Here is a 27,435-nt window from a genome sequence, read left to right as displayed (position 1 = left end):
TATACTTTCATGCTCTAAACTCAGTGTGACAGTTTCCTGTCGCACACATGCACCCCCCCCCCCCCCCCCCAAACACACACAGGCACATGAGCACACTCCAATGGTCTTGGCTCCAGTTTTCCCTGCACAGGAAAACCACATCCATCACCCTTCTACATAACACAAACCACACACTGATCTCACACATACACACATGAACCCACACACAAATGGACAGACAAAAAGCAGTAGTGGTTGTTAAGTGGCACAAAAGTTTTATTTTTTTTGTAAACTTTTTATAACCATGTATACAATTTTACCAGATTTGCACAATTTTGTTACGAAAGTGCAAAACTTCTTTAGTTGGTACATTTGGGGTCTTTTATGTAGACATGCGCTTTCTAATTAATATGCAGCTGACAGGATCTAATTTGATTACCTTTGTTCTAATTGGCCATCAGTGGAGTGGGCGTGTCGGTGGGAAGGTGTTAAGTGTTGGGCAATAGACCACACTCACATGACGTCACAACCACGCCTCCGCGCCATATTGTCCGTCAGCTCGTCGTGTTTATGCATTACCACTACGTAAATTCCTCCTATTATGGCGTGTTTTTCTGCTCGTTAACATTAATAATCAAAATGGTGAAGGCGTGTGTGGCGGTTGGTTGCAGTAACAGAGAAGATAGACGGAGAGACTTGAAGTTCTACCGTATTCCGAGAGACCCGAAGAGGAGAGCGAGTTGGACTGCTGCAATTCGACGAGAAAACTGGGCACCAAACGATCACCACAGATTATGTAGTAGCCATTTTATATCTGGTAAGATGCATTTAATATATATTTAGAGGGTTTTGGGCTGACAGCCACAATTAAGATCATTGCGAGGCTAATCGCCGACAACATACAGTTTCAAATTCAAGATGCTTATTTCTTCCACCATCATTATTTTTTGAATAATATTTAGCTGGTAACAAGTGAAAGAAGCTGACCTCGTCTACGGATCATCAGTTAAACAGGGGTGTCCAAACTTTTTGCAAAGGGGGCAAGATTTGGTGTGGTAAAAATGTGGGGGGCTACCTTGGCTGATTTACGTAGAACAATATATTTAAACAAATTTTAGCAAGCCCTTCTGTGTGTCACATTTGCTTTATTATTATTAGGGCTGCAGCTATCGAATATTTTAGTAATCGAGTAATCGACTGAAAATTCTATCGATTAATCGAGTAATCGGATAAAACAAATATATTTTTAGGTGAAGAGCAATTATACATATACATGAGAAAACAAGACATTTCATCTAATCTTGAACCATTTTCAGTCAATCAATGTCTTTATTTTCGTTGTATATTGTTGAAAACAGCCAACAATTGCATCTCAGGTGTAACTAGAATAAAAAAAAAAGACTAATTCACTGCTTTCACTCAAAAAACTTTTAGATCTTATTAATATATATATATATCTTACCTAAAAATGCCGTTACGCTTGATAACACACATCACTTAAAAGTTAGGATTTTTTCCCCACGTGTTTCAATTGAATTTCTCTTTGTGTCAAGCCATTTTTAAGTTCTAGTAAAGTTTTAAGTTAGTCTAAACTGTAAGTCCTGATAGGATTTTGAGTTTTTGCAGTGTTCAAAATAAATGTATGATACAGGCTGTATTGGAGCACATTAGGGACCAGTGCTACTTGGTGTTTTATCCAGCAATGACTACTGAGCTAAAATTGATAGTTAGCATGATTAAGTTTTTATTTTACACCCTCATCACTCCACAATGCTATGTTATGTTAAAGCCTGTATGTAAGACACGTTAGCCACGCATCGACAGTGGTCATAATTAATTGAAACCTAGCCCTCCGCAGGGCTAACGTTCCGTGAGCTAGTAGCGACAGTAACGTTAATCTTATTTATTAGCGCTTAGCGCTCTTTATTAGCGCTCTTTTTTAGCGCTTAGCGCTGTACTGCTTTAAGATGGCGGCTGTTTACAAACGCTGCCCAGACGCGGCCGAGTCTGTCATTTTTGCATCTAGTTCAACATACATGTGATCTCTATGAGACGCGCCAGACGCTGCCTGTTACCAATGTAGCATTGTGCGGGCTAGTATTTAGCAACGTCGGCGTCGTTTGTGGCGGCTGTCGGCTGCGGTAAGTTTTTTTTTTTTTCCCTTCTTCCTCTCCGCACGTGACAGCGCGTTGTCCCGCATTAAAAGTAGTCCTAGCAAAACGTGATGCTTAGAGCTGTCAAAATAAACGATTACTCGAGGTGAATAAAATTACTCGGATCAGTTTTTAAACTCGAGTTACTCGAGTTGCTCGAGTACTCGTTTCAGCTCTAATTATTATTATTATTTTTTCATTCATAATTTCAACAATCTTTTTCAAGCCTTTGTGGCGTTCTCTTTCGACACTCGGGCTCTTGCGAAATACTGCTGCTGTGAAATTAAACTAGCTTCAAGTTGCCATAATTTTTCGCTGCGTATCTTCCCTGTAGTGTTGTCGTACATGTCAGCGTGCCTTGTTTGGTAATATTGCGTCACATCGAACTCTTTGAAAACAGAGACTGTCTCTTTGCAAATGAGGCAGACACAGTTGTTGCGTATTCTAATGAAGAAATAGTCCAATATCCACCTATCCTTGAAGCATCGGGCATCGCAGTCAACTTTTTTTTTTATTGATTGTCGCCATTTTAGAAAATTGGAGGTAAAGGGTCATACGGGGTAATGTTGCTTAGAGTGCTGCTCTTAAAGTTTTTCAAACTTTCGTGAGAATAGGCTGATTTTGTGTGGACAAGATAGTTGTAGATATCAGGGTAGCAGATGTCAGGCAGAGACGGCGAAGACAGCGGGTCACAAAATATCGATTTAGGCATCAAATATGGATCTGGTGAAAGGATAGACTGAAGCTTTTCCACATAACGCCTTTTATGCAACGCATCCAATGAGTTTACAGCGTCTGAAAGCACCGGGGCTTCCATGAATTGCACTATAAATTGCACGACAAAATGAAACCATTGAGAATACGGATAAACAATGACGGACAATATGGCGGCCGGATACAACGACACGTCATTGTGTGACGTTGGTGAGTGGGGTCTATAAGGGTGTTGACTTTGACTCATTGCAAAGATATCGACAGCAATGGCGTACCGCAAGCAATACGTGACTTTTGCACATTATTATTCATGACGTTAGCAATTGTTACTAGGCGGGTCAACCTCTGTTAGGTTTTGTGTTGATTTTCTCCGAGTGTGACTTGTCCCTGTGATTTCCCATTGATTTCACCTGTTGTGCATGCTCCTAGTGTATTCTCCAACCTGCATTCCTGTGTTACCCAGCTGTTCCTCGTTGACTCGTTACCCCTTGTCTGCGTGTGTGTATATAAGCTCCCATTTTCTTTTCACTCCTTGTTGCATTGTTATCAATGTCATTGTCGAAGTCCTGTCCAAGCCCTTGTGTAGTAGTCCCTCCGATAAAGTAAGTTTTGTTTGAACCTTGCCTTTTTGATCCCCAGTACTTTTGGTTGTACTTTGTGTTTGTGTTAGTTATTATTAAAACGTTTTTTGAGATCACCACCACCTGCCTGGCTGCTTTTGTTTCCCTGCCTTTGGGTCCACACCACCTGCCTGCCCGCGTTTTCCTGACAACCTCCCGTTTGTCCCTAATAATAAATGCATGGAAATAGTGAATGAAGATGTTTACTGAGCTAAACCTACTAATTCTGTCCGAAAATGATGTCCCCGGTGCCAGATTCACTGGTAAAGATGGAGGAACATAAAATGTTCAGTTCAAGTGATGGCTTGAGTGTAGAGGGCTGGAAAAGACAGGAAAAAGAGCCGACCTGACCCAGAGGTAGCATTTTTATCGACACTTTTTGCTTGTGTGCATTGCCTTACGCCACTGACAATTACATTCTCCTGTTTCAACAATCTATCTTTTACCACCACATGCCCTGTCTTTTTTATATATTATATCCTCTGGTTGTCTTACGTCTCTGACCTTTCTTGGGGGTAGTTTACAGTGCTGTATTTTTGTAGTGATCGCAAATGCTACTCAGTGACATCCAACGAACACTTTTAATTTTTTCATTAAAAACAAATCTTGATTCTATCATTTATTTACACTTCCTCCTTACTAAAGTTGTGTTTTTTACAACAAAAAAGGTAACAACAGTGGCGGTCAGATACCATTTTAATTTTTTTTCAGGTCATTCATTGTCAGACAGAAGCAGCACGGCAAAACTCCACGCTAAAAAATAAGTACAAGTATTAAAATGGCTTACCTCTTCGTCCTCTGTAGAACCATGGCCCCCAACTGGAAGGAAAGAACTATTTCTCGTCCCCTCTCGGTCTAAAAAAAATAACTTGCCACAGAAGAGGACACAAAGCGCGACCGCCGGGTCCCTGCCTGTCTCATACACAAATTTATTTTCGAGTCTTTTGAACAGGAGTAAATCTCTCACTCCGTAACTTAAGCTGCATGCATCATACGTTGTGCGTGCGTCCATTAAAGGTGTCCCGGCGGCAGACGTGTCTTGAATTTCGTTTCGCTACTAGCGGCTGTCATAAAGTTATTAGGGAAGATCATCATTTTTTAATATTTAAAAATCGTAATCGAATCGTCACGTGTCGAATCTCGATGCATCTTATAATAGATTAGATTTTTTGGCACACCGCTAGTGGACAGTAGGCATGTTGTGTTGCTCAAGTTCGGAAATAAATGATTAAAAACCTGATGAAGCTGGCGATTTTTTTGGCGATGTTACCACAATAAAAATTGTCGCCTTAACTTATAAAGACTGGTGAACAGAGGTCAGAGGAGGACCGTCGAGATTGTAGACATTCTACGGCCATATTGTCGAGCCAGTTCACGCACACTACGCTCATATTTTTCGATCATTTCAATCTTCATTTCAATATTAAGCCTCACCTTTTTCCTTTTTATCATCAGTTGTAATAACCTTCTTGGAACCCATGTTGATTTCTCTCACAAGAAAGTCTGCGTGCGTCCATCTTGCGGGAAAACAAAGAAACTGCGGCGCTTTCATACTTCGTCATATTTCGAGCATGTCTTCGGATGTAGAAACAAATGGCGAGTGAAATTTTACGTCGGATGTCGAAAAGATCGTGTGGCGAAGCGATAGTATGTCGAGGTACCACTGTATTGTTTGCTTATGTGGCACATTTTAGAACCAGGCGTGTAGGATAAACAAAAAAGGGCGGGTAATTGAATAATAAGGCACTATGTGACATCACAACATTTTCACAACCAATTTTCAAACCTACCATTTGAGGAACGATTTAACTTGCAAATGAGATTGTGATCAAATAAAAAAACTACACAAAGAATACACTTCAACCAGGGCACACTTCCATTTCTTATGCATGACATATAAAATAGATAGGTCTTATATCATTGTAATATTTACAGTAAATGGAAATTATTCATATGGTATTTAATAGCACAGAGCGTCAAACGACACAGGTTTTACATACAGAATAATAAGTTTCCTGGTGAACATAATAGGTGACACAGTTTTGCATTCTTGCATGTCAACAGAGTCTCTGATTCAGTGGCCCACCTCCTGTCACCGTGGCAACGCACAAGTTCTGGCAGCCGGTTGTCGTGGCAGCTGTTTTCAGGCTGTGCGCTGCCTCACCTGTCGTCCCCTAAAGACGTCTAGACATATATGCGCACACACACATGGGCATGCAAGAGAAATGTGGGTGATGGAATTTTTATGTTTACCAGCCAAAATGTCCACACAGTAAATTTGACATGAAAAGAGAAACTTATAAAGACACCTGCCCTTTGAGGGTCATATGTGTGCTGATGCCATTATGTGAGAAGACATTGAAAGGGGAACATATCACAACCCCCTTGATGCATTATGGGTAAGACACATTGGCAGCAACAGTCAGCTCGGGTTATCATTTTGTGTGTGTGCGGTGGTGGTGGTGGTGTATGTCCATGTTAATGGCTCTACCAGGGCTCTTCGTATCAACCTTTAACATAAACACGTCTGGAAACATTGAGTGACTTTGTGCATGGGCGTGGGTAATAGCAACTATCGTCACCTTACCGCTGGATCAATTTGTGATAGAATTGGGGACTGCATTTCTTCCAAATTATCCAATCAATGTACAGTACTGCTTTCAAGCATCCTTCAATTTTTGATACTTGTGGAATGATCTACATATTTCACAGCCCTCAAATGCATCATTCTGTGCTGCTCAGAAGCAGCATAGTCAAAAACGTCCATCAAATCAAAAATATCAGGGCAGACATTCAGATAGTTTCAGAAGTTGAAGTGCATGCAGTATACGGTATCTACTAGAGGTAGGAATCTCTGGGCACCTAACGGGTGAATTACGATTCAGATGGTACGATTCGATTATAAATCGATTATTGATGCACCCATCCCACCCCCCAGCTATTAACTGCTTTTAATGTTTCGTACATTAGTTCCAAAATTGTTCAAAAATCCTCTCAGGCTAAACCAAACTACTATTTCAGTATGAAGTTAACAGTTAAAAACAGTAACTATAATACTCAAGTTCCCATTCTGTATCAGCAGCTTTAAAGTGCGTACGACAGGAGAAAAAAAGTCTAAAATTGAATTATTATGTGAATTAGGCTACGTTCATACTACAGGTCTTAATGCACGAATCCGATTTTTTGTCATATCCGTTTTTTTGGCGTGCCCGTTCAGACTGGCTTTATCCATTGAGACCGTTCAAGTATTACGCATGCGCAATAATTCGCAGTCCGACACCCGCTAAGCAAGAAGACCCGCATGCGCAGAACCATCAAAACAAATGACAGACGTCATCCGTCATTCCAGGGATATCATATTTTGCTTTTCAAAAGGTGGACACAAATAACAGACATAAATACTCCCCGTTTAGGCAAATATTCAAAGTTTATATGGATCGATAGCATGCACGCACTGTCCGTGCACGTCACACACACATACGGGCAGTTTGTCCCGACTCTCGGCCGTGGAGGCAATGTTGAAATATTGCTCACTTGGAACAGAGAGAAAACTGAGCATTCTCAGGCTTATCCTCAACCCATTTTTATTTTTTATGACTGTTGTCAAGCTCAGCTCTTCCTCAAAAGCCGTGTTCACTGCAAGCTAGGCGCTAATAACGCACAGGTGCACCGCTACGGTAACGACTCTCTCGCTATTTGATGACGTAATTGCTGCATTAAATCCGATTTGCGGGACTGGACAGTACAGACCGCCGCGACAGTCTGGAAAAATGTGGCCCAGATCGGATTTAGACCACATACGAAAGTGACCCAGATCGGATTTGAAATGGTCCCGTTCTATGCGACTTGTCACGTTCAGACCATCAAGTTAATGCCTCACTCGAGTCGGAAAAACACGAAAAAATCGGATTCGTGCATTATGACCTGTAGTATGAACGTAGCCTTAGGTTCATATTTTGAGAAGATTCCACTATATACGACAATTTAGCAAAGCGCAGATGACGAGAAATTAGTCTTTTAATCTGCCGGTTAGCTACGCCTACCATCATAGGGCTCTGGCATCCCCAACAGGTGGATGACGTCAGCGGAGTCACGATTTCATCTGATTTAGTAGTTAGCCCATTGAGGGGGAATTATTCACAATGAGGAAAACACGACGAAGAGAGCCGCAAAATGTCATTGTTTCAGTCTCTCTACTCTCTATTCTTTTTATTGAAGTATTTTTCCGCAATAGCTAAATAAATGGCAAGGTCATGAAAAATAACAGTCTTGTGCTAAATGGAATATGAAATAATAAAAATGCATTTATTCAGGACGACATGGCAAAATTACTCCATAATGGACAAAACTGTCGACATCACCTTTACTGTCGCACCTCCCGAACAATATTTTATGCCACCTAAATCGGGCTTATGTCATTTCCCTTCCCTGGCTTCGGAGAATGTAAACAAAACAAGAGGCGTGACAGCTAGCTGACATGTTAACCCGAACCGAGTGATGTTTCAAAGTCTTCGAAGCGGAAAATCACCCATTAATGGCCCGGATCATCTCACATGACGACTGGGTTGTCGATTGTCTTCGCCGATCGGAAACCTGCCTGGCGGAGAGCAATTTACAGCTCGTTCCCCTGCTACTATGGACAGGACAACTCGCCGGGGAAGCAGCTGGACATTGACCGCCAAACAAACTGGCCGACTTCGGAGGAGCGTGTAGCTGCCAAATGGTCAACACGAATATGGCAAAATAATGCTTTTCTACACGGCAAAGACGTAAACAGAGAGTCATGCGACAGCGGCTGCAGTTGGTGTGCAGCTAACATGCGCAGCTAATGTGTATGAGGAGAGCTTTTTACATGCCCATCCACGACCAAACGTAAGTAGTCCTTTATTTAAAGAATGTTTGTAGTGTTTACTTTGTAATCGCTGTAGTCGCGGCTATTTTTAACACAGTTAGTTGACACAGAAAGTTGCAATTTCTGATCGGTCGGAAAATTTGACAGAACACCAGGCACACAAAGAAAACAATAAGCCGAGTATAGTGCTCTCCCGGCGGGGGGATGTGCCATAAGCCGCCGGTTGTTGGCCGAGGGGACAAGGAGCATGTCAGCCACAAAATGCAAGCCACCTATATATTAAAATAATCCCAGTATTTGACATAATACAAAACACGATGTTTATTCACTTCCTCGTAAGTCCCATGGTCCAACGGTAGTAGGGCTTGTTTTGGCCAATAGCCACCGGTGAATTGGAACCTTTTGAAAAGGCACACACGCCTATCCCTCGTACAGCAAGATTTTTCTGCAGCCGTTTGGCTGGCGTGATGTGAAAAATAAACGTATTAATCCGCAAAATCAGCTGAATCCTTAGTCCTTCTCATACAACAGTACAGCTGTATAGTGAAGAGGACGCCTTCACCCGTACACGTCACAGCGCCCTCCTCCTCAATGCGAGACCGAAGCCGGAAGTCACTCATTTTCATGGCGCGGGGTTCCAAAAATTAAATAAATATATCGATCGCTTCTTCACACATCCAAGTGGTCCATTTCATCCAGGAGCATAAAATAACGCATGTGTTATGAAATAAACAACCGTTAAAGTTGTTAAAATTGCTCCCTTTATTTCATAATTTCCTTTCGGTCTAATTTCGACATTTGAAAGTTTTAAAACTGGTTTCATAATTTAAAGATAGATTAAAGTCAATATTTTGCCGATTTAGGAGTATTTTAGATAAAAAGTTAATTAGGTCCGCTACAACAGAGCCTTCCAGAGAAGTCTACTACTTTAAGATGGCGGCTGTTTACTAACGCTGGCAAGTCTGTAATTTCGCATCTAGTTCTCTATACATGTTCTAACGCCGCCGTCTGTCATTTTGCATGTAGTTCTATATATACTGTATATGTGATATCTACCGTAACTTATGTGGCTGTATGTTTGTAGCAACTAGCAACTGGGCGTTGTTTGTAGCGGCTGTCTGCCGCAGTCAGGTATTATTGTTTTTTCATCTAGCAGCATGAGTTGAACATGATATTTACTCTTGGTCCTTTCCTCATTGCGTCCTAAAGACCGAGCTGACTGTGTTTTAGTTCCACTTTACCTGGTATACCTCAATAATCGGAATTTGGATGTTTGTGAATCATTCTCGAAACTTTCACGGCCGAATCGCGAATATTCGGAAATTTCGCACGCCTCTAATATCCACATTCATTTTGGTGACGATTACTGTTTTCGGACATTAGACCTCAAGTTTTTACTCTATAGTGAGCGCCCGATCAAATACTTATGTCCCTAAATTAAAAAATATTGAGTTGATCATTCAGATATTTTCTTAGGTTTATTTTGTCATGGGTAGATCACCGTTTGTGGACAATTGCCTTTATCATGTTACACATTTTGAAATGTTCAAACTTAGATTTTTTTTCTTTTTCTTTAAGAAAAGTAAAATATTATGAGTAATTACTGTGAATAGCACACAGCTGTCGCTTTTAGAAGTTAATTGTCCAAACTATAGATAGAAATATGAAAAAGTATACGTCCTATTTCACACCAAAGCTTACAGGCGTTTTCCACAAATACGGACACCCTACTGTTTGTTCCGTCATTGAATTGTGCATGATGCTTCTTGATAACCACTAAATGCAAAATTCTAAGCATGCAGACAGTGTTGGCCGTCTGTTTTTTTGACGGTAATGTTTCTGTGTCAATTCATTGGCCACAAACTGATTAGTTTAACATCCATATGCTACTGCAAACACATCTGTACAGTAAAGGTACTGTGTACACATACATGGATGGAGAAAACACATGCTGGATGAAAGTTTACATATGAGGCTGAACAAGAAGACAAAAACTGTGAGACAAAACAGTACATCACATGCGGTAGACCAAAAAGGGTAGATGAGAATATGTGTTAAAGCATTCTAGAGATGTAAGGTCGCTGAAACAGTAGCCTTGACATGAAAGCTTCGTGTTGGTCATTCTTTTCCTGTGGGAGACAGCAGGAAATTTGTATTTAAGTTTACTTTACTTCCTGATGTAAAAAAACTGCATGTCACTCACAGTTAAAGCAAATTGCAAGTTAATTATTTTTTTGTACGTTATTATTAGTGCTCCAATGGTTAATATATTCACTTGAGTAATTAGATTAGAAAAAAGATTTGAATATTTGTTTAATTAAAGTGGCGCTGTAATAGTTTGTTTTGAAAGTGTTTGCATTTTGTTTTATTGATTCGGGTGGATACACTGCCCTCTAGTGGCAACAGTGAATATAACACAACTCATTTCACATTGCGGAATCCAGCTGCTCCCTGTTTTTGTTTGCGCTAATGTTTCTTTAATGCATTCGTAATTTGGTTTATAGGTATATTTAGCCTTTTTTTTCTTTTGTGGGAATATGTATTTGAACCATTTGAACCAAGAGTATTGTTTAAAAAAAAAAAAAAAAAAGTTAGCATTTTATAGCATTTAAGATAGAGGACTTTTGCCAGTTGTTCTTTTGTTGTATTTAGATCTTCCTTCCTTTATTTATTCATTTTTTTATGCGGTTTGAGGCTCAGCTCAGGCATTTAAATTTCTATGTTCCTTATCCGATTACTTGATTATCGAAATAACTAGTTCATCGCTTAATCGACTATTAAAATAATAATAGTTATTATTATTACCGGTACTTCTTTTTCCTATAGGGTACTGCCCAGAGAGCAGGCCGACATTGAATAAACGTTGATTTTCCATCAAAATCTTCGGTATGGTTGACATCGAAATTTTCGACGTCCGGTGACATTGAAACAGTGTTGTTCTATGGTATGTCAGACGATGGTTGGGTTAACATTGTTTTATAGTTGATAAACTAATGCTCACAAATAGTTGATTTCTGGTTGCCCAGTAAATATGATTGAAAAGTCATTGAATTACGGATGAGCCGGCGTTTTGGTCGAAACATAACATTGATTTTGCGTTGTTCCAAAATTATTATTATAATCGAAATGACATTTAGGTTTTGTAAGAATTTCAACGTGGAATCAACATTAATTGAGTGTGCAAAAGTGATGTTGATTCAAAGATAAGATCGATAGCGGAATGTTGATCCAACATCTTTTCAATGTCGGTCTGCTATCTGGGTGTGTATGAAATTGGAAACATTGAAACGAACATTCCATACGACCGTTTAAAGAAACACTTGGTAGTTTTTCAGTTTTGGTTGATTATAGCGACGCCGGTGGACAAATGCGGTACTGTTTTGCCTCAAGGGAGACTGCGTTTCCCATGAGGACGAGCGCTGCGTTTCCCGTGAAGTGTCGTAAAATCATCAGTCAATCAAAAATCAATCTCCTGGTTGCCTGCAGATGGATTAAACAACATTTCTGTTTCCAGCGGCTGCGTGAAAGATGAATAGCAATAAGGTAATTATTCCAGTTATGGCTAAACAATAGCATATGACATTTAGCAATCGTGTGGCATAGTGTGGCTAACCCCTCCCCACACACACACACCCACACACACCCCACCCAAACTCAGTGTTCACATCGACTTCCGTCTTTATAATGAATGGGGAAAGGGGGAAGTGACGTATGCTCTAAAGCAGTCAGCAAATTTGTAGTTTGTTTGTGCGGCAGGGTTCCTGCCACCCTCCTCAAAGTTTGCGGGTGAAAGCGATACAGACCCCCTCATGATATAAAAGAAGTGTCGTTCAACTAGTTGTCAGTTGACATATTGTCACAAATGTTATGAAAGTTACCTAGTGTTGCTTTATTTCTCTGTTTCTGTGAGGCATTAGTGCAGGCCCGTTGTTCCGTCACATGTCACAATTGCTTAGCTCATGTTTAGGATTTAAAATTATAAATATTACACTGTTTTAACATTATCATTTATTAACATTTATTATTGTCGGTAGACATGTCATTGTCTAAACTCTAAATGTTAACTCACTCAGGCTACACTTTGGTTATTATCGAATGTTAGCTTTCAAAACGTTATCTTGCTAGAATGTGGCTAGTTGGCTAATGAAGGAGCTAATGCGAAATTATGTCGATTCTGCACTATAAGGATTGGAGACACAGTGGCCATTGTATAGTCTGATTTAGACTAATTCTAATCCTTAGTCTCAGTGATATTTACTGTAGTTATCTGTTAGTCCTACATCCGGATCATGTCAGGCACCAATCGTTTTATTAAGGAAAAGATAAGTATGGGATTTAGTATTGCTTCCACGGTTAAGTCTTGAGACAAGTCACAGTTTCATACGTATGTTAAAAGAAATCCACCCAACAGTGATGGATGGACCCCCAACGCAGTCACACACACACACATGCATGCTCACCCACATACTCACTGAGCCACAATTTTTGCATTGAAAAAAATCTAAATTACAATACCAGATGCCATACCATACCATATCACCAGCTGAAAATCTTACAATTTAAAACTCTGCAGCCAATATTAACAATATAAAGTCATAAAGTCAAGTTTTATCAACAGGAATAAAATAAAAACTAAGTATTTCAATATCTAACTCTTTATTTTTACTCACTCTTTGCACCCAATATTACTTCAGTCTCCTAATATTACGCCATAAGCAGTTTTGTGTTCACACAGACCTTACGTCGTCCAAAGTCGAGCCAGTGACACCAAACAACTTCTGGTTCACGTAACGTAAAAAAAGCAACAAAACTTTGACATGTAGTTCACAAAAATATTCACGTAGCTGAAATACACCTTGTCCAGTTAAGGATTGGCCAAAATAAGAGCTCATATGAACAACTACTACTTCAGGGGTAACACTTTCTAAAGTTGTTCACAAAACCAATGTTGATATAGCCTTCCCAATAGAAATACTTTATATGTAGTGGCAGGGCTGTCAACAGACTTGCAGGGGCCCGGGGACAAGAGAACATTATAGGGCCCCCCCATCGTACCCCACCCCACCCGACCCCTGCCACCGGCTTGTCACGACAACATACACAGTACTTTTAACGCTTTGCAAGCAATGACAATGTAAATTTTCAAATTATTTAATTTGAAATGGACAGTTAAATTTAACAGACTGTAATGTGATGTGATGTGATGTGTAATACCTGTAATTTCCCGAATATAAGGCGCACCCGTGTATAATGCGCACCCCAAATTTAGCACCAATAAATAGAAGAATGCAAGAAAACAGAGCTTGTGTACAGATACAGAAATGTCATTTTACTGACTGGTGAAACACAGCACAAGCATAGCATATTGGTAGTTCAAAACATTACCGTAAACTGACAATATTTACCGTAATAATATGATTTGACAACTTCTCCAGCTTCCCAGAATCTAGGAGAAAACAAAACAGATGTGACTTTTCTTTTAAAGGCTGCTGTATAACTTGCTCGTTTTGTCATGATTAATAAATGTTTCTTCCATGGATTGATACGGTAAAATGAAAGTGAGAACGTAAGTCGGAAATCCGAGAGAGCTCGACACGACAGTAACAATAGGAACTATTGTTATTTGGGTTGGAGTTTCCCGAGGGACAGATATAGTTGACGGACACACACAGGAAGTCTGTGTTGTTACGTTTGTTATGGTCCGAGTTGCGGACGGAGCTGCAATAAACGTTGACTCAAATGAGTTCAAGAAACTAAATTCTGTGCTTTATGAAGAATGAAAAAAGCAGAATTTAACACAGACGAAATCATTCGGCCGATCAGAGTGAAGTATTACCGAAACAAAATGGTGACGTCACGTACCATAATGGTCGGCAACGGATCGCCGCATACGTATCTTCAACACAACGTGGCCGTGTCAATAAAAAAAAATCGGTTTACATATATATAATATATATATATATATATGTTTATATTTCTGTCTCCATCCATGTACCCGTTTATAATGCGCACCATGATTTTACAAGTTGATTTGGGGAAAAAAGTGTGCGTTATATTCGGGAAATTACGGTACTTTTGGTTTTAGAGTTCATGCAATAAAAACTGGAATGGTGTTTGTTGGTAGCTGGGTCATATTATGTACTACCAAGAGCTGAAAAGATTTTGTGAACATGTCAATGTGACGACTATATTCAGGCAGTAGTGACAACTCCATCTTTTAATCCGAGCACGGATTTTAAAACATTCATCTTTCGCTCAGCAGGAGGCTGACTTACGGTTATATTCCCTCACCCTCTCTCAAAAGAAAATTACAATCTTGAGAATGTGCAAAATGATATAAACCACATTCTGTGTCTAGAAGTCACACAACTGCTGAAGTTTCAAGCATTCCAAGTGTTGAAACATAAAAATGTTATTTGAAAGGCAAGAAGAAGAAGCAATTTTTCCACCACATATTCACAAACCGCTTGTGTCAGCGTGCGGCTGCGTGTTTTCTCCTTGCAGGAATGTTGATCTGATAATTGGATTAATTATAAAATCGTAAAGCTCCTCTGACTGTCTCTTTTGCTTATTTTTTGGTCTTGCTTTAGGGTCTCTGAGGACTGAAGGCATCAAGGCATCTGATGTTCTGCCTGTTTTGAAGGAGAAAGTGGCCTTTGTATCCGGTAAGTGTAACAGGAACACTTCCCTTAGATATTTTTGCAAAGGCTGACATGCTTTCAATGAGACTCGTTCAATGAAATGCATGAACAATTTTTGTTTAAAGAATAAAATCTCAATTATAGTACCACCATATTTGCGATTCCTAGCCTGGCAATAGTCGATGCACAGATCTACAATTGACGAATCGACAATTGTCATTCCGATACCTATAGTTTTTTTTACCATTAAAAATAATGCAAACAGCAGTACAGTAGTACCTCGACACCTCGATATAAAGTGACTCAAGAATGTCCCCAAATGAATAGCAAGTGACTCAAAATTAACAAGAAGTTACCTGAAAATGCCCACAAAACTGGCTCTGAATTATCTGGTTTCAGTGCCATTGAAGGCACTAGATGTTCAATCTAGTCAAAATGAATTGGAGATCTAGCGCGGTCATTGGCAGCCAGTGAGCTAACGTAGACAGTATTCTAATGGAAGATTTTAGTCGTAAACCCTTAGTTCCTTTTGCTTTTTTTTAAACGGTGACACCTCTTTAAAAAGCTATATCGATTCTTAGTGGCAAAATATCGTTAACCTTTTAGGCTACAAAGTATCGCGATATATCACCTTTTCAATACATTGTAACTAGGTATGTGCCGGAATGAGATTCTGACGGTATGATAACCTTAAGCCAAAATTTGACAGCTTCACAGTATCACGGTATTGCAAATACAGCTCTAAAATGTGTTACTTTGAGATAGCTGGGTTTGAAAAAAAATATTCCATTGAACAGGATTTTTATTTTTCAAAACATACAAGCCATACAAACATAAAATACCTGAGCTGAACCTCAAACGCTATAAAGAAATAAATTAGGATCTATGTAACAAAATAACAAAAGAACAATTGGCTAATTTACGTAGCAAAAGACCGCTAGCTTAATTCTAAAAAATGTTTTTTTTTAATTTTATTATTTTTTTTTTTTATAATGCTCTCTACAAATTGTTCAGACACATATGCCTACAAAAAAAATAAACGGCTAAAAATACCTATAAACTAAATTACGACAGCATTAAAAAAACATTAGCTCAAAAAAAAACTTGGCTGATGTTGGTCTTAACATGGAGCAGCTGGATTCAGCCAGTGAAATGAGGCAGACTAGAGGGCAGTGTATCCACGCAAATCGATAAGACTCAATGCAAACAATGCCGCTACAAACAACGCCCAGTTGCTAGTTGCTACAAACATACGGCCACATAATGCTACAGTAGATATCACATATACAGTATATATTAGGGCTGCAGCTATTGAATATTTTAGTAGTCGATTAATCGATAGACTAGTTAGTTCGAATAACTGAATAATCGGATAAGGAACATTAAAAATTAAAATACCTGAGCTGAGCCTCAAATGGTATTTTTATTTTTTTTTAAATGAGGATCCATGTGCAACAAAAGAATAATTGGCTAACTTACATAGAGAAAGTCCACTAGCTTAAATGCTATAAAAGGCTAATGTTTTTTTTACAATGCTCTTAACAAATGGTTCAGACACATACCCACAAAAAACAGCTAAATATACCTGTGCTGACTTTCTGCAGTAATATGGGCCATCAGTTGACCATTTGCGGTACGTTGCTGCCACCTGTTGGGCAGGATAATTCGCTGCACCCATGGTTTTTGTCACAGTTTTGGTCATAAGCTCATTCACTTTCACAGTGTGGTGTCTGGCGTATCATTGACACTCGTGAGTGCTTTCGGTTGCGTTTCTGCCTCGGAAATATATGTCTGTAAGTATTTTATGTGTATAATAACGTGGATGGGCAGTGTATGTATACCTAGGTGGTGAAGGGTCACATGTACAAAACTTATTAAGTTGTATTGTGTTGTAGAGGCTATCCAATGGCTAATAGCTCAAGCAAGTTGTGCTAACTGTATATAGTTGTATATATAAGTGTATAGTGCAGTTTGCTGTATATTGAGTGTTGAATTTGTGTATGTTTTTGTGTTGTAGTTTCACAATATTAAGACGGGTGTCCTCACATAAAAACAAGAAAAGACAAAGCCTTGTGGTTTATGGAGGTGCATTCAATGTTAGCTGGCTGTCGGGCAGTGCACAAAGGAAACGCACTGTTTTGGGCAGTACAGTGAAAAGACACTCACACATCGGGCTGGAACACCAGAAAACAGCACTAAGTAAAATGAGTCTACGCTCAAGAAAAACATATCAGCATGACGACGTGCGAAATGAGTCTGCAGGAGGCGAACAACACCCGGAGGGAAGGCAACCTCTGCAAACATTCGACGTCAAATCGCTGTCATCACGAGCATCCAGCAGACCTTCTCTGCGTTCAGTATCAACGGCTTCTTCTGCTACAAAAGCATACGCCAAGGCAAAGGCAGCCACGGCAGCATTAGCTTACGCAGAAAAGGAGGCTGATATAATGCAACAAAAGGCCAACCTGGAAGCCAAACTGCATTTATTAAAGTGCCAAAAGGCTGCTGCCGCCGCTTCAGCTGAAGCAGCTGTGTATGAGGAAGCTGAAAGCGGGGAGTCCTTGCCAGTACGTCGTATTAAAGAGGAGCCGATGGATGTCAACCAACGCACTAGTGAATATGTTCATCAGCAGTCCGAGACCTTCTGTGAACAAACTTCGAAGTGGGCATCAGAAAGACAAGAAACGCAAGTTAGTGACTATGGAACAACTGCACCCAGAGCAGCTGCGTCATCCAATATGCAAAATGCAGGTGACCGACAAATTAAAAAAGAGAAAACTGACATTTTTTCTCCCAGTAATCCCCAGTCAAATTCATCTGGACAGCATCCATCTGGATTACAAAGCGGACAAGACTTTGCAAAATATCTGATTCGTAGAGAAATTATAAGTTCTGGACTAATTCAATTTGATGACAAGCCGGAAAATTATTGGTCCTGGAAAGCGTCATTTCTCAGCGCTACCAAAGACCTTAATCTATCAGCAAGAGAAGAGCTGGATTTGCTGTCAAAATGGCTGGGCGTGGAATCATCACAGCAAGCAAAAAGAATTCGTGCTGTACATATTCTTAACCCAGAAGCAGGAGCTCGCATGGTATGGCAACGTCTTGAAGAAAGTTATGGCAGTCCTGAAGTCATCGAAGATGCTCTCCTCAAAAAAGTGGAACAATTTCCTCGGTTGAGCAATAAAGACAATGCCAAGTTGAGAGAATTGAGTGACATATTACTCGTACTGGAGTGTGCTAAAGAAGATGGTGCACTACCAGGGCTCACATATTTGGACACAGCACGGGGCATAAGACCTATAGTAGAGAAGCTTCCTTATAACATCCAAGAGAAGTGGATCACATTTGGAAGTAAGTACAAGGAGGATTACACGGTTCCTTTTCCTCCATTCTCCGTATTTTGTGACTTCGTGCAGCGCCAAGCAAGAATAAAAAATGATCCTAGCTTCGCCATGCACTACGTGAGCTGTCAATCATCACCCAAATTCGAAAGGCCTGTCAAGCATAGTGGCAAATCTTTCATCAACGTACACAAGACAGACATCCCGGATGAGCCACCAAACAGCGAGAGCACCACCCCTGCCACAGAATTAGTTGAGCCGGACCGTCAGTGTCCAATACACAAAAAACCACACCCATTAAAAAAGTGCAAGCTGTTCCGAAACAAACCACTAGAGGAGCGCAAAACCTATCTGAGAGATAATCGCATATGCTACAGATGTTGTGGGTCTACACAACATATGGCAAAAGACTGTAAGGTGGTTGTAAAGTGTATTGAGTGTAATAGTGAAAGACACATATCAGCTCTGCACCCTGGTCCACCAGTTGAAGCTACACACCAGACTACAACCAACAAAAACGACAGCGGGGAGCAAAGTGAAAGCTCATCATCCTCAGTCAACTCCATGTGTACAAAGATTTGTGGAAGCGAAAATGGCTCACGTTCATGTTCTAAGATCTGCTTAGTGAAGGCATATCCTGCTGGTCAAAGAGAGAAAGCCGTTAAAGTGTATGCTGTGTTGGACGAACAGAGCAACAAGTCTCTTGCTAAGACTGAATTCTTTGAAATTTTCGGTGTAAACTCTCAGATGATGCCATACACACTGAAAACATGCTCAGGTATACAAGAGACAGCAGGTCGACGAGCATCGAATTTCATACTGGAGGCTATAGATGGGAAATTACAACTTCCTTTGCCTACTTTAATAGAGTGCGACATGGTACCAGACGACAGGACTGAAATTCCATCTCCAAATATTGCACTCCACCACGCTCACTTACAGCCAATTGCCAACAAACTGTATCCTGTCGATCACGACGCTCCCATTCTTCTGCTTCTAGGAAGAGACATCTTAAGAGTGCACAAAGTAAGAGAACAGATCAACGGACCAGATAATGCTCCTTATGCACAACGGCTGGACCTAGGGTGGGTCATCATCGGAGATGTGTGCCTAGCAACAGTCCACAAGCCTTCAGATGTAAATGTATACAAGGCAAATATATTGTCAAACGGACGCACCTCTCTTCTGCATCAGTGTCCAAATGCTATCAACGTCAAAGAAGACTACAGCAGCATGCAGAAACATCGTGGTCTAACACCACAAGCGAGCAAGGAGAACAAGCATGCGTTACCGTGCACCGATACTCTTGGATGTTCAGTGTTTGATAGAACTCCAGATGATAATAAACCAGCTTCATCAATAGATGACAACACATTTCTAACTCTCATAGAGTCAGAGGTCTACCACAATAACGAAAATAGACAAGTGACACAACCCGGAGTCGGCACCAAAGATCTTTTGCAACGTCTACGCGGTAAGCTTGGAGGACCGCTACGTCGGCGTGACAGTGTGAACGCCCCTGGAGATGGGCAAAGACGACAGGCTAAAGACTGTCACCACCCGCTACGACACCGACAACCACCAGTGGCAGGACGTGGGCTCGCTGCCTCTGATCAACCACTACGGCAAATTCCAGATGGCAGTAGCCACCACCAACTTGGAACGCATGACTTCCTACTGCTCCAAAAGCTACGCCGATCAATACAAAGTGGCCCGTCAGAAAACCGGCGCCAACGTCCCCGGCGAAATCCCGGAAAGCCTGCCACTGGACGTGACCAGCAACGACGGCGCCATCGTCTGCCATTTCAACGACTACTTCCACGAAGCCTATCGTTACTACGCAGAGCACGGGCGCTTGATGCTGCTGCCGCACATGCCGCCGCCTGGCGCGCCAGCGGGACTGCATGCAGCAGATTCAGCATCTGCACTGCAGCACGCTCACCCTCCACAGCTAGCTGCAATCGCGGACAGTGGAAGAAGAACAAACCAAAGATCAAAGTGGATGTTCGTATCGTTAAGGAAGGGACTGCGAAGGGGTTCCTGTGGCCCGTTAAGGAAGTTGTGGTACTTCTTTCTGAATCTGTTTAGCATGTTAAAAGCTATCCTTCGTGTTTATGTATGTAGAATTTTGTAGTGATATAACGTTGTTATATCAAGCGGGGAGTGTGCTGACTTTCTGCAGTAATATGGGCCATCAGTTGACCATTTGCGGTACGTTGCTGCCACCTGTTGGGCAGGATAATTCGCTGCACCCATGGTTTTTGTCACAGTTTTGGTCATAAGCTCATTCACTTTCACAGTGTGGTGTCTGGCGTATCATTGACACTCGTGAGTGCTTTCGGTTGCGTTTCTGCCTCGGAAATATATGTCTGTAAGTATTTTATGTGTATAATAACGTGGATGGGCAGTGTATGTATACCCAGGTGGTGAAGGGTCACATGTACAAAACTTATTAAGTTGTATTGTGTTGTAGAGGCTATCCAATGGCTAATAGCTCAAGCAAGTTGTGCTAACTGTATATAGTTGTATATATAAGTGTATAGTGCAGTTTGCTGTATATTGAGTGTTGAATTTGTGTATGTTTTTGTGTTGTAGTTTCACAATATTAAGACGGGTGTCCTCACATAAAAACAAGAAAAGACAAAGCCTTGTGGTTTATGGAGGTGCATTCAATGTTAGCTGGCTGTCGGGCAGTGCACAAAGGAAACGCACTGTTTTGGGCAGTACAATACCTATAAAATAAATTGTGAATGCATTAAAAAACATTAGCTCAAACAAAAAACTAAGCGTAAATGCTATAAAATGCTAACTTTTTTTATGTATTTAGTTTTTCTACAATGCTCTTAACAAATGGCTCAGACATATATTCCCACAAAAAATGGCTAAATATAAACTAAATTAAGAATGCATTAAAAAACACTATCTCAAACAAAAACTTAGCTTACGTTTGTCTTAATGGGGAGCAGTTGGATTCAGCCACGTGAAAAGAGGCAGACCAGAGAGCAGTGTATCCACCCTAATCAATAAAACTAAATGCAAACACTTTCAAAACAAACCATTACAACGCCACTTTAATTAAACGAATACTCGAAGAAGCAAAATTTAATTCCAAATATTTTTTTCTAATTGAATACTCGAGTTAATCCATTAATCGTTGCAGCACTAATTAAGCTAAATGAAAACAATGACATAACATACTTTCATGAAAGTGTTTACTAACCTTTAATTCCATATAAATCACAATTTGGAGGTATTTCCTCCTCGGCAGCCAACTTTCGCAAACATGTTTTAAATGTCTTTCCTCCTCTAAGCTGCAGCCGTCTTTAACTTTTCTATAGCCAAAGTACTCCCATACCAGTGATTTCATTTTCTTCAATGGGGGAAAAAGTTCAGGAGTTTCACCTCCTCCAGTGTAGCACAGCGTATTTGCTCACACTGAGTAACAACAGGTGGGGGAGGGTTGAACCTTGCAGCTGCAAGCGAGGGATTTCTCCCTGCATTTTTTGGACGTTAAAAAGCTAATGCCGTAGGGACAGTATGACGGAAAATCTTTGTGTTTTTGAAACCGTGACGTTTTCATCCCACGGTGTACCTTGAAACCGGTAATCAGCACATGTCTAATTGTCACACACCTATACAATACTGTAGACAAATAGTCTCGCAGTAAAAATCATTAGTGTTCTCCCTCTCTGCAGGATTTTCCCTGGCAGGAAACGGCCAGGGAAAATCATCTAGAATGCTTAACACCCCGAACATATGATTTATATGAAATTCTCGCATCTGGCAGGCGTTACACATGACCGTGTGCCAAAACAAGCATACAGCCTCGCAACTCAACTGACCGTAACACAATTTGCACGCTGAATTTTGGATTTATGGGTGGAGGATGCCTCCTGAAGGCACATTTAGAATTGTTTGGGTTCTTCTGGCTTCATTATGATTATTATTTCTACGCCAAATCACGTGGCTTTTCCGTAGCTTTGCCACTCTCCAAATGCTGCTAAATTTAGCAGTCATGATCATCCTGATGAAACTTAATGTCAATAAATGTAGAACATTCAACCCCAAGTATCAATCACTTAGCCAGTGGGCTTGCTTTATGCACTAATTTATACAATAAAAAATGTTTCGTTGTGAATCCTGAAGCTAAATGTTCATGCATGTGCACAGGTGGGCGGGACAAACGAGGAGGACCCATCTTGACGTTCCCTGCACGAAGCAACCATGACCGAATAAAACAGGAGGACCTGAGAAGACTGGTCACATACCTGTCTACTGTTCCCAGGTACACACAAACGGGCACTCATTTAGAGCAAATTAATTGATGAGAGGGGATAGCGCCAAATCCAAGGAGGGTGAAGTGGCCAGTGGAGCTCTTGATGATGGAATCAAAGCAGCAGATGGAGTCCTGCTTTTGATTTGCATCAGCATGAAAGAGCCACAGTGTTTGAGCCAGACTATTGCCTACACACAGCCATTTCAGGCCTTGATAGTGCCTTATTTGGACTGAGCTGCCCAATGCTATTGGGCAGAATTACAAGAACAACTAACAACTAAAATTAATTGTCTTTAGGTCCTTAACAAGGGCGTAGGTTTGCATAGGGACGGTAGGGACAACTTTTCAGGATGGTCAAATTGTCCCCACCAACCTTTAAGCAACCTTATATGCATTATACAGGGTGATTCAAAAAAATTGTGCCAAAATCATCATGCATGTATTCATTTTAAAATCATTGAAATAGACTGCATTATTAATTGATTAATTGATTAAATTACCGTAATTAATAAAAAATGATTAATAATTTAATAAGATTTAAAAGCCTTTTTAACAAGTACCGTAAGTAATTTTAACAAATTAAAAGTCATATCGGCTTGATATTGTCCGTGCAGCTGGTGGTGGACATTGAGCACTTGTAAAGCATGTTTTATTATTGAGATTTGCCGATCGATCGGGTCCGATCACGTCATTTTCAAAGTATCGGAGTCGGCAAAAAAATATCGGACATGCCTTTTTTTAATATATATACTGTATATTTTTTAATTAAATGGTTTTCTAATTGTATTTAACGTTACAGACATAATATGTTACACTCATCCAGAGTCTTTAGTTTAGGCTTACGGTAGGGTTATCAAATTTATCCCGTTAACGGCGGTAATTAATTAAAAAAAATTTTTATCACGTTAAAATATTTAACGTAATTAACGCATGCGCTGCACGACCCACTCATGCATTGTCGCGTTCAATCTGTAATGGCGCCGTTTTATCTATATATAGAGCTAAAAGGCAGCGTAAAATGAGTAGAGTGAATTTTGGCAGCCTTTGGAGCCTTTTTTTAATTGGCTAAAGCCTTACAATCCCTCTCCCTACGATTAGAAATATCGTGGGAAGCAATGTGGGGAAGAAAGGTAGTCGTTGATCTTTTTCTTAACACCTTAGGTTATTTCCCAACGCAGAGAAGATATATAAATTGGTGCCACTACGCACAGTCATGGTTGCATTTCCCATCATGCATTTGGGCTGAACAGTTAAATGGCTACAGTATAATTTACTGAAAGCTCAACAAATACACTAGATCGCAATATTTAGTCACAATATACAAAGTCATCCTTTAAGAATTACAAGTCTTTCTATCCGTGGATCCCTCTCACAGAAAGAATGTTAATAATGTAAATGCCATCTTGAGGATTTATTGTCATAATAAACAAATACAGTACTTATGTACTGTATGTTGAATGTATATATTTGTCCGAGTTTTATTCATTTTTTTCTTAATGCATTGCAAAAATGTATATGATCGGGAAAAATTATCGGGAATGATTAGAATTGAATCGGGAGCAAAAAAAAAAAAAAAAAAAGCAATCGGATTGGGAAATATCGGGATCGGCAGATACTCAAACTAAAACGATCGGATCGGAAGCAAAAAAACATGATCGGAACAACCCTATTTATTATGTTATATTATTATGTTTCTATATTGTAAAGCAATAAAAATTTGAAGTTACATACAATACTGGTGTCCATCTAGTTATTAATTTTTTTTTTTAATATACCGCAATGGTTTCATTAATGGATTCTTATGACAGATGTCATTTTGTGTTTTTTGGCATATTAAATCACTTATGAATGGATGTAAAAGATCCGAGCTCGACATAAATGGAGTTAGTGACATAATTAGCCGGATGACACTTAATGACATTTGTCATTAGCATTCAGTAATGCCCATGATAGTGCCACGTCATAATTATGACGGTCTTACGTCAGTCTTATGACACCGCTATCAGAAAAAGTGTTACCTATTAACCCAAATAAATCAACAAATAAGCCGCACTGGACTATAAGCCGCAGGATTTTTTAAAATGAAGGAAAAAAGTAGCGGTTTATTGTCCGAAAATTACGAAAGTTCATTCGCTGCCATCCCTCCCACTTCACAGACACGTACAAATAGTGATACACTTGTGCACACACACACTCACACACGACCACCCCCTTTCAGTCCGCCACAGCCTTTTTCTCACTATCACTGATTCCTCCCCCCTCCCTCATGCCATGACTGGAAATTCTCCTTTTTTTCGTACAAAAATTCCCTGCACGTGACTTGTGTGTCGGGTCATACCCATGCTATGTTGTATGATATATGTGCGTCTACTTGTAACTTGCTCTGCAATTTCTGAAGAAGAGAGAGAAGTGGCGGTGCAGAACAAAGTCTGCAGCGGCCCGATGCTCACTCATCAAACGGAATTTCGTTGCATCTGTTGTATTATATTGTTGAGACCTGGTGTCAATGAAAAATAAATCTTTGAATCTGAAACAGATTAGAATTCTATGGCGGTCAGTGAAGCAAATGCCAGGCAACGGGTTCATTTTTGGGCATTTCACATCATTTCATGTTGATTTTCGGTCACTTCCTGTTGATTAAGGGGGCAAAAACAGGTCACTTCCTGTTTATTTTGGGTTACTGAAAAGGAAGTGACTCGAGTGTCCCCAAATGGTTAGGAAGGGACTCAAAATCAACAGGACGTAACCTTTAAATGCCCTAAAATGACCAGGAAGTAACCTGTAAATGCCCACAAGACTCTGGTTTTAGTGCCATTGACGGCGCTAGACATCCAATCCATTCAGTGAATTGGATGTCTAGCGCCGTCAATGGCAGCCAGTGAGCTAACATAGACACTGTTTAATGGAAGATTTTGGTAGCAACCTGTTGTTTCCATTTAAAAACAAAAGCAAAAAACTGACACCTTAAAGCGACGTCGATTCTTGGTGGGAGCATATCGATAACCTTTTGGGCTACAAAGTATCGCGCTTTATCTCCTTTTCGATATATTGTCACACCACTAATAATGGCCTGTCTACTATTATAAGTAAAGTAGTGCTGCAACGATTAATCGATGAACTCGAGTATTCGATTAGAAAAATATATTCGAATTAAATTTTATCACTTCGAGTATTCGTTTAATTAAAGTGGCGTTGTAATGGTTTATTTTGAAAGTGTTTGTATTTAGTTTTATTGATTAGGGTGGATACACTGCCCTCTGGTCTGCCTCATTTCACATGGCTGAATCCAACTGCTCCGTGTTAAGACCAATGTAAGGCATATTTAGCCATTTTTTGCGGGAATATGTGTCTGAACCATTTGTTAAGAGTTTTGTTAAAAAAAAAAAAAAAAAGAAAACGGTAGCATTTTATAGCATTTAAGCTAGTGGACTTTTGCTATATATGTTAGCCAACTGTTCTTTTGTTGTACATAGATCAGGGGTCGCGTTAACCGAATATTTTCCGTCGTTGACCGTTTTTTTTTTAAACGGTGACGGAAAAAACTGAAGTCCATCCGTCATTTTGACAGGTTGCAATTCACACCCCAGACCACAGGGTGGCGAGTGAGCATATTAATTAGCTATTGTCTCTCTTGATGCATGACGTCGTTGGCCTTACTTGGAAAAATGTCAAGGCAACTGAGCGTCCGAACTAAGGCTACGTTCATACTATAGGTCTTAATGCACGAATCCGATTTTTTCGTGTTTTTCCGACTCGAGTGAGGCATTAACTTGACGGTCTGAACGTGACAAGTCGCATAGAACGGGACCATTTCAAATCCGATCTGGGTCACTTTCGTATGTGGTCTAAATCCGATCTGGGCCACATTTTTCCAGACCGTCGTGGCGGTCTGTAGTGTCCAGTCCCGCAAATCGTATTTAATGCAGCAATTACGTCATCAAAAAGCGAGAGACGGTACGGTAGCTACGGTAGCGATGCAACTGTGCGTTATTAGCGCCTAGCTTGCCTTGAACACGGCTTTTTAGGAAGGGTCGGACTTGACAACAGTCATAAACAAATAAAAATAGGTTTGAGGATAAGCCTGAGAATGATCGGTTTTCTCTCTGCTCCATATAAGCAATATTTCAACATTGCTTACACGGCCGAGAGTCGGGGCAAACTGCCCGTATGTGTGTGTGTGACATGCACGAACAGTGCGTGCATGCTATCGATCCATATACTTTGAATATAAGCCTAAACGGGGATTATATATGCCTGTTATTTGTGTCCTCTTTTTAACAGCAACAAGCCTATGGCTACGTTCATACTACAGGTCTTAATGCACGAATCTGATTTTTTGACATATCTGTTTTTTTGGTGTGCCCGTTCAGACTGCCTTTGTCCATTGAGACCATTCAAGTATTACGCATGCGCACTAATTCGCAGTCCGACATGCGCTGAGCAAGACGACTCGCATGCGTAGAAGCATCAAAACAAATGACCATACAATCACACATGCTGGCTGTCATCCGTCATTCCAGGGATATCATATTTTGCTTATTAAAAAGAGGACACAAATAAAATATTGCTTATATGGAGCAGAGAGAAAACCGATCATTCTCAGGCTTATCCTCAAACCCTTTTTTTTTTTTTTTTTATGACTTGTCAAGTCCGACCCTTCCTAAAAAGCCGTGTTCAAGGCAAGCTAGGCGCTAATAACGCACAGCTGCTTGATGTGTGATGGCGCGGTGTGGATTCTCTGTTAAGCTTGTTTGGACAGAACATTAATTAAAGATGAATGAAAACTAAATATTATTGAATATGTCATTATTAACATTTTGAAAATTTAAGTGACGGGTAAAAATAGATTACGACCG

The 27,435-nt window shown here is 40.2% G+C and overlaps 2 protein-coding genes across 4 annotated transcripts in view; both read left to right on the top strand.

The window, feature by feature from the left end:
- kalrna (kalirin RhoGEF kinase a) overlaps nt 1-27,435 on the top strand; it is a 288,022-nt gene that overhangs the window by 45,332 nt on the left and 215,255 nt on the right. For both annotated transcript variants that reach the window (XM_057853377.1, XM_057853375.1), the window contains exons 2-3: nt 14,909-14,983; nt 22,474-22,588. In XM_057853377.1, the coding sequence (XP_057709360.1) occupies nt 14,909-14,983; nt 22,474-22,588 (190 nt within the window). The remainder of the gene's footprint in view (nt 1-14,908; nt 14,984-22,473; nt 22,589-27,435) is intronic.
- On the top strand, nt 16,556-21,024 carry LOC130927495 (uncharacterized). 2 transcript variants are annotated; one of them, XR_009066443.1, is made up of 3 exons: nt 16,556-16,752; nt 16,977-20,674; nt 20,899-21,024. XR_009066443.1 is itself a non-coding variant. In XM_057853378.1 (2 exons), exon 2 carries the CDS (start codon nt 17,164-17,166, stop codon nt 20,389-20,391), a length of 3,228 nt encoding a protein of 1,075 aa, XP_057709361.1. In that variant the 5' UTR covers nt 16,556-16,752; nt 16,977-17,163; the 3' UTR covers nt 20,392-20,891. The 2 variants fall into 2 exon arrangements, 1 of the variants encoding a protein (XP_057709361.1); XM_057853378.1 differs by lacking the exon at nt 20,899-21,024 and having other exon boundaries at nt 16,977-20,891.

Source organism: Corythoichthys intestinalis, chromosome 12 (assembly GCF_030265065.1).
Source record: "Corythoichthys intestinalis isolate RoL2023-P3 chromosome 12, ASM3026506v1, whole genome shotgun sequence".
NCBI lineage: Eukaryota > Metazoa > Chordata > Actinopteri > Syngnathiformes > Syngnathidae > Corythoichthys > Corythoichthys intestinalis.
Note: the sequence above shows the minus strand (reverse complement) of the source record. Positions and strands in the feature narration are given on the sequence as shown.